The 13,218-nt window shown below is 39.6% G+C and overlaps 1 protein-coding gene across 1 annotated transcript in view; it reads right to left on the reverse strand.

The window, feature by feature from the left end:
- Positions 1-2,652: 2,652 nt before the first annotated feature.
- gpr63 (G protein-coupled receptor 63) overlaps positions 2,653-13,218 on the reverse strand; it is a 55,224-nt gene continuing 44,658 nt past the window's right edge. Inside the window, exon 5 of the mRNA XM_080193340.1 lies at positions 2,653-5,502. Within this exon, the coding sequence (XP_080049466.1) occupies positions 4,104-5,402 (1,299 nt within the window). The 5' untranslated portion in view covers positions 5,403-5,502 and the 3' untranslated portion in view covers positions 2,653-4,103. The remainder of the gene's footprint in view (positions 5,503-13,218) is intronic.

Raw genomic sequence — 13,218 nt, forward strand, 5'->3', positions numbered from 1 at the left:
TTCCTGCTGGAGACAACACTTAGAAATCTTATGGGAGAATCTCATTACAACCTTGTCAAAACATGGGCTAATGGGCTAAATATGCAAGAAGGGAAGAAAGTATGATTGTCCTTGATATCAAGAAAACTTTTGACTGTGTGGCATCAAAGAGCCGAGCAAACTGAAGTCAATGGGAGACAGGGTAAAAACTTTTCATTAATTGAAATGTCATACCTTGTGCAAAGAAAATGGTTGATGTTTGTTGGAAGCCAATCATCTCAGCCCCAGGACACTGTTGTTGAAGTTCTTCAAGGTAGTGTCCTAGGTACAACCATCCTCAGCTGCTTCATCAATGACCTTACCTCATCATAGAGTGGCAATGTTCATTGGTGATTGCAGAATGTACAGTACCATTTGCAACTCATCAGATACTGAATCAGTTCATGCCCACAGGCGACAACACTTGGACAACTTCTGAAAGGTAGTAGACACTTGGGAACACCACCACCTTCAATTCCCTTCCAAGGAACACATCATATTACCTTGCAACTATATTGCTTTTCTTTCACTGTTACAGGATCAAAAACCTGGAACTTTCTTTCTAACAGCACTATAAAAGTATTTTCACTTCACAGACTGCAGCCATTGAAGGCAGCAACTCAAAACTACCTTCTCAAGGGCAGTTTGCGATGAGCAATAAATGCTGACTCTTCCAGCAATATTTGCATCCTATGAATGAATTTAAAAGACATACTTCTAAAAGTGACTTCCAGGCAGCCTTTTGTACAAGGACACCAACAGTTTATTTCTAGATAAGCTGGACAAAGCTGGCAAGAGTCATCCAGACTCGAAACGTTAACTCGGAGGAGTGGTAGATAGTGAAGAGGGGTGTCATAGTTTACAGAGAGACTTGGACAAGTTGCAGAGCTGGGCCGAGAGGTGGCAGATGGAGTGTAATGCGGAAAAGTGTGAGGTAATTCACTTTGGCAGGAATAATGGATGTGTAGAGTATAGGGCTAACGGTAGGACTCTGAATAGTGTTGACGAACAGAGGGATCTAGGTGTATATGTGCATAGATCCCTGAAAGTTGGAAATCAAGTTGATAAGGTTGTTAGGAAGGCATACGGTGTCTTGGCGTTTATTGGTAGGGGGATTGAATTTAGGAGCCGCAACGTCATGTTGCAACTGTACAAAACTCTGGTGCGGCCGCACTTGGAGTATTGTGTACAGTTCTGGTCCCCACATTATAGGAAGGATGTGGAGGCATTGGAGAGGGTGCAGAGGAGGTTTACCAGGATGTTGCCTGGTATGGAGGGAAGGTCCTATGAGGAGAGACTGAGGGATTTGAGGTTGTTTTCGTTAGAAAGAAGGCGGCTAAGAGGAGACCTTATTGAAACGTACAAGATGATTAGAGGTTTAGATAGGGTGGACAGTGATAGCCTTTTTCCTCAGATGGAGAAAGCTAGCACGAGGGGACATAGCTTTAAATTAAGGGATGGTAGTTATAGGATGGATGTCAGAGGTAGGTTCTTTACCCAGAGGGTGGTAAGGGAATGGAATGCCCTGCCTGCTGCAGTTGTAGATGCGCCTAGTTTGGAGGCGTTTAAGAGGTCCGTGGATAGGTTTATGGATGGAAAGAGATTGGTTTAGGTTAGAGGGTCATTGCTTTTTTCTTAATTGGTCGGCGCAACATCGTGGGCCGAAGGGCCTGTTCTGCGCTGTAATGTTCTATGTTCTGTTCTCTCTCCATTGATGCTGTCAGACCTACTGAGATTTTCCAGCATTTTCTGTTTTTGTTTCTGGCAATTCACTTACCTGGAGCTCTTCAGCCACACTTATTCGCTTTGTTGATGGGGATGGAAAAGGTTGGAAGATGCACATCCAAGATGTTCTCATTTCCGACCACAAACTATTCAAATAACTAGATCTCCAACTGACCAGGATAACTGGCAGTTACAGCACTATATCAAAAACTGAAATTCAGGGTGGGTATGCCACAACAATTTTCATGATCTTGTACTTCAATTTACAACTTCCATGGCATTCTTGTTGACACTTTATAACAAAATACTGAGCAGGGATCATTGATAGTGCAATCCTACCCAAAAAGTTCAGAAATTGAATCCAAGCCTTGTCCAGAAACCCTAAGGCTTGGCCAGAGTCAAATTTTCAACTTGGTTACAATATCTAAGAAGCGCACAATTACTTCAACTTGATTATACAAATGTGTAAATAGTCAGAGTTCTCTCTATTTATGAGAGCTCCCATTTTGGTACTAATGTCAGCTATGGTTCAGTGATGGTAGTAAATTCTGCATCAGACTACTGTATATTAAAATCCCACTCCATAGGTGAGCGCAGAGCTCAGGCTGACACTGTAGTGCAGTACTGAGTGTGTGCTGCACTGTTGGGGGCACCATCTTTGAAATGAGAAGTGAAATGAAGGTCTTGGTTCTTTCAGGTAGACATAAACAATTTCACAGCATCAGTTAGTTAAAGAAAAGCAAGGGAGTGTTGTTCATTGTCCTATCCTATATTTATTTCTCAACCAACTTCAGTAAAACAGATTATCTGGTCATTACCATGTAGCACTTCGTGGAAATTGAATGACAAATTTCCCTACAATACAATACTGATGACACTTTAATATACTCCATTGGCTGCAAAGTGCTTTGAGATGTCCAGAGATCATGAATGGTCCTATACAAATGCAAATTTTTTTTCCCTTAATGTCTGTTTTTTGTCGAGAAATGTGATATCTAGCTCTGATTTATCCTTGCTCATCAAATAATCAAGGATAAATAACTATCAAAGACAAATCAGAAATCAATTTGGAACATTAGGTTTATATATACATGCAGACAAAAACAATTATATAAATGGTCTTTTCAAAAATAACAAATGTATAGTTAAGATCACACAGAAAGCAAATGAATTATACAAAAAATAAAAACGACTTGATTACATTCAGTACAAAAATGATTACCAAAGTACTGCCTTCATTTTTAATCAAATGACAATCGTTTCTAACTGCACACAGAGTATTTGTACCTTTGAAACATAGCAAAAACAGATAAATCATTTAGCATCATTTAAAATAGTGGTGCATCAAGCATAATCTTGGAAGTCAAATATCTAAATTACTACAGAGGATAAATTAAAAACGTCCAGTTCAATATTCACTAATATTAATCTTCTTTGCTCTCCTTATCCAAATGCAAGATATGTACTAAACCAAGATTCTGTTTTACAGCTTATGAGAGAGTACATTCATTTTTAAATTAATTACTGGTATTTAAACAAACGTACAGAGCCACAGGATATTTCAGCAAAGTTAACCAAACCAGAATTGAGCACCGACTAATTCTTAGTAACAAATTCATTATTCCCTGAGTATGCATATATTTTAACATCCTGCATGAACCATGTTAGCAATGGAATTACTGATTCAAGCTGTCCTATGTAAAACTAGCATTATACACAAAAATAAAGTTATTTTAATGAGTTACAATGGAAACAAGTTGAAAAACAATGCTTCATTAGCTATCACATTTTGTTAATCATCAATTTTCAATTACACAGCAGCGAATCAAATTAGCTTTGCCATTAAAAAAACTTCGTAAACTAAGCATTTCTTGGTTCTTCCAGGAGGAAAACACAAAAATAACAAAAGTAATTAGTATATAGTACTCATTTTCATCCGTAGTTAGCCTGAGAGGACAATTGTGCTTAATTCATTTTGTTAATGAAGGTCAGTTCCATTTAGTGGTCAGAACACAAAACACAAAATTGCACATTCTCACTAAAGTTAGCAGCATCAAACCAAATGGACGACAATTCACAAGCTGTGAAGCAGAGGCTGACTGATGTTTACAAAGTATCCAAAAAGTATACAAACTGCACAGGCAATATTTTCAAATTTACATTGTAAAAACATTAATTCACTACTTTAAACAATTGTTTGCAGCTACAGAGAATGTAACTACATCTGTATTTAAAATGTGTCTCAGGTGTTTTTAAGCAAAAAGGAAATTTGGGGGAAATATTTCACACAAAACAATTGGCAAGTCATGTGATGGCAGTGTCTAAAGAAGATATTAAAAAATATACATAGGTTTTGTACCTTAAACCACAGAGCGATGCTCCCCACAAACGTAAATGGCACTTGGACGAATTCGCCTTCTTGTCCGTCCAGGTAGCTGAGGCAAGAACTTAAAGGTTTTTGGCATCAGCTCTAAGCAAGCATCCCGGAATTTTTTAATCCTCCAATAGTAAATTAATGGGTTGAGCGCAGATTTGAGGTAGCTTAACCAAAGGAGCCACGTGCTTATCTCAAAAAAGTTATCTTTATGATAAAAACTACTGTTGAATGTAGAAACAAGGCTGTATGTGGTGAATGGAGCTGAGCAGAAGGTGAAGACAATGAACAGGATCAGGATGGTGGTGAAGGCACGTGTTTTGAAGCTCATGTCAATGCTTAGCTGGCATGGTCTCTGAAGACTCATGAGTCCAAGCTTACTTGCTTGGCCCAAACAAATGCTATCTGAGCTGCTATGGATCCGAATGGCATTGTGCCGGACCGTGTTGAGGATACCCATAAAAGAGTAAAGCATTAGCATGAATGGGATGAAAAAGAACACAATTATTATTAGCAGAACGTAAGCCCGATAGCCAGGATCTGAGGAATACCCAAATACACACTGTGGAGCACGAGATGGCACTGGCAGATGTGGACTACCAACCGCAAGGGGAAAAGCCATACAAAATGATATGCCCCATGAGATGGCAATAAGCAGCTTAGCACGGTAAGGATTTAATTTATCTTGCCGCTGAACTATAATGAGAAATCGATCAATGCTAATTATAAGCAAGATAACTACTCCTTCTGTCACAAAAAGCCAAAAGAGCATAGCAGACACTCTGCAGAAAATATCACCAAAGATCCAGTGTGTGGTGTTAACAGTGATAAGGGCAAAAGGCATATTCATTACAGCAAGCATCATGTCTGCAAAGGCTAAACTTGCCAGGAGAATGTTAATAGCTGACCGCATAGCTGCTTTCTGATAGACCATGAGACAGACAATAAAGTTCCCCAGGAAAGAAATTAAAGCTATTACCACCATTACTGCAGAAAGGAGGACCTGCAGAGGAAGGCCTAAACCCCCATAGTCAGGCTGAGAGGGCATTGCTGTGCTATTTTCCATGGAGTTCCCTTCTGTAGCTTTATAAGTAGCAGATCCTTCATTGACAGAGAGTTCCATCTCATTGTGAATTACAGGATGTGCTGTAGAGTTGAAATAGGCATGTTCGTAAGTGACAATTGTGCTATTTGATGTTCCTGCATGTGGAGCCAATAGTGGAGAGTAAACCATGGTTATGCTAGGACCATTGGCTAAAGTGTAAAAGGTATCATCCTGCGCCATCAAACCAAGTCCGATTAGCTGCAGTCACATGTTGGCCAAAATAGCAGTTGCAGTTACCAACTACTGCTAACAGTATCATTGGATTCCACAATTTCACAATCTGAAAAAATAAAGGAGAAAAAAAAAATCAATGCACTAACTGTCTGGAAGACATGTTCTTCTTTCATGCTTTGTTACATACTCTTAGAAAACTTGGATTTATAATTACATTTTAATCCAAAGGATTTCTCAGTGCAAGATGTCATTGCATCCTCACAAAATTCTGAAGCATTATAAGAGCATTGCCACTAGGAGCCCTAGACAGGAAAGGTAATACTTCAGAAAGACTTATTTTCTTCCTCGTACACAAAAGGTGACAATGGTCAAAGCTACTCAAAGGCCAAAATTTGTCTCAATCAATATTACCAATACACCTGACTAAGAAAAAAAAATACACATAACTGACAATGGGAATTGAAATGTTGCAAACACAATAAGATAACTATTAGGTTTTTTTGGATTTCATGGGGTAGAAAATCATACGTCATGTTCTGATGAGAATGCCTATTCCATAAGCTCTATTCCATTTTGGATTTCTCAAGTTTAATTTGCAGACTCTCATTGTGATGATGACTTTCGACACATGCATCAAAATCCAGCCAAATATTTAAAAATCTAGTAAGGTCCAAAGGATAAGGATATCCAAGTGCCCATGAAACACTGCTTTAGGATCAAAGACAGTACCGCATAGGAACAGGCCCTTTGGCCCACAAAGCCTGCGCCAACACATGACACCTTTCTAAACTGAAGACCTTTTGTCTCTACATGGCCTGTTTCCCTCGCTTCCCTGCCTATTCATGTGTCTGTCAAGATGCCTCTTAAATATTGCTATTGCATCTGTGCAGAGGAGGTTTACTAGGCTGATGCCAGAGTTGAGGGGGTTGAGCTATGAGGAGAGGCTGAATAAACTAGGCTTGTACTCGTTAGAGTTTAGAAGAATGAGGGGAGATCTCATTGAGACGTATAAGATGATGAATGGGATGGATAGGATAGAGGTGGAGAGGCTCTTCCTGCTCAGAAAGGACAGTAGGACTAGGGGGCACAGCCTCAAGATAAAGGGGGGGGGGGGGGGGGGGTTTAGAACGGAGTTGAGGAGGAACTTCTTCACTCAAAGGGTGGTGAATCTGTTGAATTCTCTGCCCGTTGAGGTGGTGGAGGCTGCCTCGCTAAATATTTTTAAGACGCGGGTTGATGGGTTTTTGATAAGAGAGGGGATTAAGGGTTATGGGGAGAGGGCGGGAATGTGGAACTGAGCCACGACAGATCAGCCATGATCTTATTGAATGGTGGGGCAGGCTCGAAGGGCCAGATGGCCTACTCCTGCTCCTATTTCTTATGTTCTTATGTTCCTACCACCTCCTCCGGATTCAGTGCATTCCAGGCACTTATCATACTCTAAAAAAAAATTGCCTCTCACATCTCCTTTAAACTTATCCCTTTTACCCAAAACTTACATCCACTGGTAATTGGCATTTCTACCATGGGAAGAAGATCCTGACTATTCTATCCACGTCTCTTATAATTTTATAAATTTCTATCAGGTCACTCCTCAGCCTTCAACTTTCAAGTGAAAACAAACTATGTTTGTCCAATCTCTCCTCAGAACTAATACCTTCCAAACTAGGCAAAATCCTGGCAAAACTTTTCTGTACCCTCTCCAAAGTCTCCACTTCTTCTGGCAGTGTGGCAACCAGAACAGTACGCAATATTCCAAATGTGGCCCAAATAAAGTTCTATACAGTTGTAATATAACATGGCAAATCTTATCCTCTATGCCCCAATCAATAAGTCAAGTATGCCCTATGCCTTCTTGACCATCTTATCCATTTATATTACCACTTTCAGTGAACTTGGACCTGTACATCTAGATCCCTGTGTATGTTAATGCTTCTAAGGGTTCTGCCATTTACTGTATATTTCCTTCCTGCATTAGACCTTATAAAATGCATCACCTCATATTTGTCCAGATTAAATTCCATCTGCCACTTCTCCACCCAAGGCTCCAGCCTATCCATTCCTGTTGTATCCTCTGGCAATCTTCCTTACAGTCCACAGCTCTTCATGTCTTCCACAGACTTACTATTCAGACTACTGACATTCTCCTCTAAATCATTTATATACATTACAAACAACAGGTGTCCCATCACTGATCCCTGCAGAACACCACTCATCATAGACTCCAGTCAGAAAATCACCCTTCCACTGCTACTGTCTGTCTTCTATGACCAAGCCAGTTCTGTATCTAATCAGCTCACCGCAAAGCAAACATGACAAAATCTTCTATATCAGCCTAAGAGGAGCCTTGTCAAAGGCCTTGCTTAAGGCCATATAGACAACATCCACCACCCTGCCCTCATTAATCATCTCATCACTTTCTCAAAAACTCAATCAAATTTAACTTCTTATTGCAAGTCACATCATCACTGAAGTCACATCAACTTCAAAGGACTCTGCTTGGTTACTTTCCTCGGGAAGAGGTGATGATTATACATTAAATAAATGAACAAGCATAGGTTTAAGTCCCACACAAGGCAAGTAGCAGTCACTGACCACAGCTTGAACTCATTAGATGATAGCTTCATCAGTTGGAGTTGCAGAGTAACCACTGGAACAAATCCTCCCTCTGCAACTGTAAATTTACAAATTGTCATACATAAACTGAATCTTAAAACACAATATTTTCATTATACAGAATCACCCTGTGTTAATTAAATAGGTTCATAAGAAATCAAGTTTAAGGAGCTTTATGCAGCTACTGGATTTTCTTGAATTATTTATCAATTGTGGTTTCAAAAGTGTTGTAATCGACTATCCAATGATCTTTGAAAGAAGCTAGGGGTAATAAAAGCTTACAAGATAAACTAAGCTCCTCACTGAACGCACTCTGAAATTAAACAGTGTTTATAAAACACACATTTATTTTCATCAAATGAGTTGGTTATGTATTTGAGAACTGTTGATCTCCTAACCTAAACCTGTACCAAATGCTACCGAAGAATTATAGGAAACAACAATCTTCAATTATACAGCACGCTTAATGTTATAAAACCTCAGAAGACACTTTACCAGGGCATTATCAAATAATATCTGGTACTAAGCCATTATATTAAAGCAGATGGCCATAAAAGAGGGAGCTTTCAAGAAGCATTTTAAAGGAGGAATGACAAGTGGAAAAGGTAGAAAGGTTTAGAAGGGGAAGGAATTTGAAAAGGATGGGTTTACAATGCTAATACTTCATATTTCTCAATTAGCAAAGAGATTTGCTAAATTTTTCATTTTAAAAAGCAAAAGCAGGAAATTGGTTAAAAAACATCTAGAAAGAATCAAGACCACCACGTTTGACATCAAATTCAAATTATTGTTAGATTACATTAATTTTTAATTCCTAAGCATAATTAGAATAAAGATTTTTTAATTACAATATACTTAATCTTTCAATTATCAGTACTTGGTAATGCTAATAAAGAGATATGTCGAACCTTCTAGATTTGCAATCCTCAGGATGCTTAAGAAGAAGGCCAATGTAATGGAAAACAATTATACTGTACAAGGAGCGCTGATTAGTTGATAAGTAGACTCTGGTAGAGGAGGTTAGCATGGAGAATGCACTAAGCAATTAACAGTTAACTGATAAGCATTGTTTGTCATTTAAACAAAGTAGTTTGACCTAGATTGGTCAAGGCATTTTGTTCAGCGAATGGGTGTCATTTATTTTGTTTAATCAAAATAGCCGCAATGCGTGTACATGTTCTCTATACCTGCAAAAGCAGGATCCTTTGTATTAATATATATGGCTTCCAGTACAGTCAGATGCACCACACTGCAAGTGCAACTGACAATCTTAAATCGGATGTCAGCGTAATTCTTAGCACACTGAAGATTATTTAGCAAATGTTGTCCAATTGCAGAATCACATCTAACATTGGACTTTTGCACACATGGGCTGTCTGGGTCAGTACCTAGCCCACTGCAAACAGTGGCTGAAGCATGGTGCTTACTGTGATTCTCCAGTCTTTGGGGTGTGCAGCCTACATCCATAGAGGCATTGAAATTCATACATCACATTCTTAATTTGTGCAATAGCAAGAATAAGTGGGACTTTATAACGGGATTTTACGGCCTTGCATGGCCGATTCCGGGGCAGGGCAAGGTGGCAGAGTTTCAGCCAATGCCTTTTTTGCTTGCTTGAATAATGTCACTCATGTTGCTACTGCATTGTTACAGTGTGAAACAGCTAGCTTCAGCTGTTGCTCAAATTTTTGAGATACCTTGCACTTTCTCAAGTAGCCTAAGGTAAACTGGGCACTTTTCTGGACTCAAAGTGACATCCATGAGCTTGGTAGGATACACAGCGTGAAATAATCTGATTAGGGGAGCCATCATCCCCACGGGATACCTTTGATGTGCCTTATTCCAACATCAAGCTCACACGGTAAGTAGGACAATCAGAGTCTACTTGCCAACCAATCAGCACTCTCTTCTGATATAGTATAAAATGTATTATGTAATAATACATAATGTATTATGTAATATTGGTATTCTTGAAAAGTGTCCTGATGAGTGTAAGAAGAAAAGGTTTGGCATGTCTTTTTTCAGCAACACACAAGTTCTGTGCTACCAAGCAACTCCCTGCGCTTAACTGTCAGGAAAATGCCCTATCAATCACTTGAATTTTTAGTTTAAAAGTGGTCATACAATTTGAAATCATGAATTAAAATGAATGCAGGAATACAAAAACGAACAGCTTCATGATTTTTAACAAGGCATTCCTTACCAGTGTCAAAACAGCTAACATTGCAGCTGAGTCCAGAAATAGCTCATTGGTGTAGAATAAATACATCACACATTATCCGGTGTTATGTCAGATCCTTTGTTAAAAGGAAGTATAAAAGTTTAGAAACATCTGTATTTCATTAACTTTGGTATGCTCCAGAACCATGAGGTGAAAGCATAAATGTAGCACCCAGATTGGTCAATTTTATGGAAATGGGCTTCCTTGAAATTAGGAAATGTTACAAAGGAGACTTAGGCAGCGGATGGTCAATGCTCCTGATAGGCCTTGAGGCCCTCCTACCTGCTGAGATGTGGGTCTAACTGAAGACAAAGCCTGTGGAGGGAATCTACAACCACTCCACCTTCCCCAACCCTGGGGTGACCTGTCTACTGTATTTATTTTTAATTAACAAGATTGAGGGTGGCATGGTGACATAGTAGTTAGCCAGGGACCCGGGTTCGATTCCGGTCTCAGGTCACTATCTGTCTGGAGTTTGCATGTTCTCCCGTATCTGCGTGGGTTTCTTCCAGGTGCTTTGGTTTCCTCCCACAGTCCAAAGGTATGCAGGTTAGGCTGATTGGCCATGCTAAATTGACCCTAGTATCAGGGGATTCACAGGATAAATATATGGGGTTATGGGAACAGGACTGTGGTCGGTGCAGACTCGATGGCTGAATGGCCTCTTTCTGCACTGTATGGATTCTACGATTCCATGATTGGTGTGGGGGAACCTCAAAGCTGTAGCACCCTCTCAGTTATTTATTCTCTACTGCAGCTGCTCAGGGCAGAATGCCACTGTTTGGCCCTTAAGCTTTGAGAGGCTGCCCACCATCCTTAATCCTTGAAGTGCAAGTACACTTTTCGTAAATCCAAGCTGCACTCTCTCCAAGGCCAATATATACCTCCTAAGGTATAATATCACAACAGATCTAACCATAGCTTCATAGAGCTGAAACATGACCTCCATACCATTGTAATGTAGTCCCCTCGATTTTTAAGTTAAGTACTCCATAAGCCTTGTTGATTTTTTTTCACTGTGCCTGTTCACATTTTAATGAACTATGAACCTGGATTCCCTCCCCTCCACCTCCACCCCCCTCCCCCAGAGTATATGGACTAAGGCCGTTGAGGTTTTCATCATTTCATTTCCTGTTCTATCATTTTTAGATTCATGGATGACTTCACATTTGCTTACATTGACATCCAATTGCTATACTTCTGTCCATTCTTAATCTATCAATATTTTTGCAAATTTATGTTTCCAATACACTGCCTAAAATGTCACCCATGTCATTATTGTACCTGGGTACATGGCTTTCTATCCCATCAGTTAAATTGTTAATAATTACAGCAAAATTCAGACCCCAACAAAGATGCTTGTGGATCCCAGTAGTCACATCCTGCAATTAGAGTACCTGCCCATTATCCCTATTGTCTGTCTCCTGCCATATAACCAAATCAATAATTCTTTTGCCTTTAATTTCATGAGTTTTAACTTCAGAAAACAGTACCTTGTGAGGAACTTTAACAAGTGCGTCCTGGAAGTCTATATAAATAGCAATATAAGAGTCTGCCCAACTCTCCAAAACAGCACCTAACCCAGGCTCACCTGCACTATCCTGCATTTACCATGGTTAATCCACATAACTTACACATCTTTAGACACTAAGGGGCAAGTTAGCACAGCCAATCCACCTAACCTACATGGCGGTTAACTCAGTTAGCTGGACAGCTGGTTCATGAAGCAGAGCAATGCCAACAGGGCAAGTTCAATTCCTGTACAGGCTGAGTTTATTCATGAGGGCCTGCTTTCTCAAACTTGCTTCTCGTGTGAGGTGTGGTGATCCTCAGGTCAAAATCTAAGGATCAAAGGGAAGAGCAACCTATGGTCATCTGGGACTATGGTGACTTTACTATACTTTTACTTCTTCAAAGAATGCTAATAAATTGGTTAAACATGATTTCATTTTCATAAAGCCATGCTGACTCTTCACCTTAATTGCCTTAAGTTTGCCTCAGTGCATAGCTATAACCTCTTTAAGGGTCCATTCTAACACCTTCTGAAGACAGATGTCAAGCTAACTGGCCTATTTGTTGCCTCCCTCCCTTCTTCAATAGAGGGGTTAAATTTGCTATCTTCCAGTCTAATGGAACCTCTCCAGAATCAAGTGGACTTTGGGAAAATTAACACCAACCAATCTACTGTCGCATTAGCCACCTCTTTTAGGACCCTAGGATAAAGCCTATCAGGACCTGGAGATCTGTCAGCTGACAGTTCCACGTGTTTGCTAAATCCTGCTTTCCTGGTAATAGTCATTCCACCAAGTTCCTCTTTCCCTTCCACCTTCCATTTTCAGCTATTACTGGGAAGTTTCTTGTCTCCTTTATACTGAATACAGAAACAAAATATCTGTTCACTTCATCTGCCATTTCCTCATTACCCACTATTAATTCTCCATTCCCAATCTCGAGGCCAACACTCACATAGTTTTTCTTTTTCTTTAAATACCGGTAGAAACTACTGCTATCTGATTTTTCATTTCCAGCTAACTTCCTCTCATCTCTAATTTCATTATCTTGATTAACCTTTCTGTCATTGTCTACTGTTCTTTATTTTCTGACCAATCATTTTACCTGTTACTCATCATGGCACAGTTATATTTATTTTCCTTAAGCTTGATGCTTTCCTTAACTTTTTTAGTAAACCATGGACGATGCCTCCTCTCTTTAGGAATTTTCTTTACAGCAGGGATATACTTAGTCTTAGTATTCTGAAATATCCCTTAAATGCATGCCACTGCTTCTCCACTGATCTATCCCTTAGCCTGGTATTCCAGTTCACTTAGCTCAACTTTCATGCCCACATAGTTGCCCTTATCTAAGTTTTAAAATACTGGTCTTAGACCCATTCTTTTCCCTATCAAACTGGATGTAAATTTCAATGATATTGCGGTTGCTGCTACCTGGGGTGCCTTTATTCTGAGGCATTAATTCATCCTGTCA

Source organism: Carcharhinus amblyrhynchos, chromosome 7, assembly GCF_965287045.1.
Source record: "Carcharhinus amblyrhynchos chromosome 7, sCarAmb.v2.hapA, whole genome shotgun sequence".
NCBI classification, from domain to species: Eukaryota; Metazoa; Chordata; class Chondrichthyes; order Carcharhiniformes; family Carcharhinidae; genus Carcharhinus; species Carcharhinus amblyrhynchos.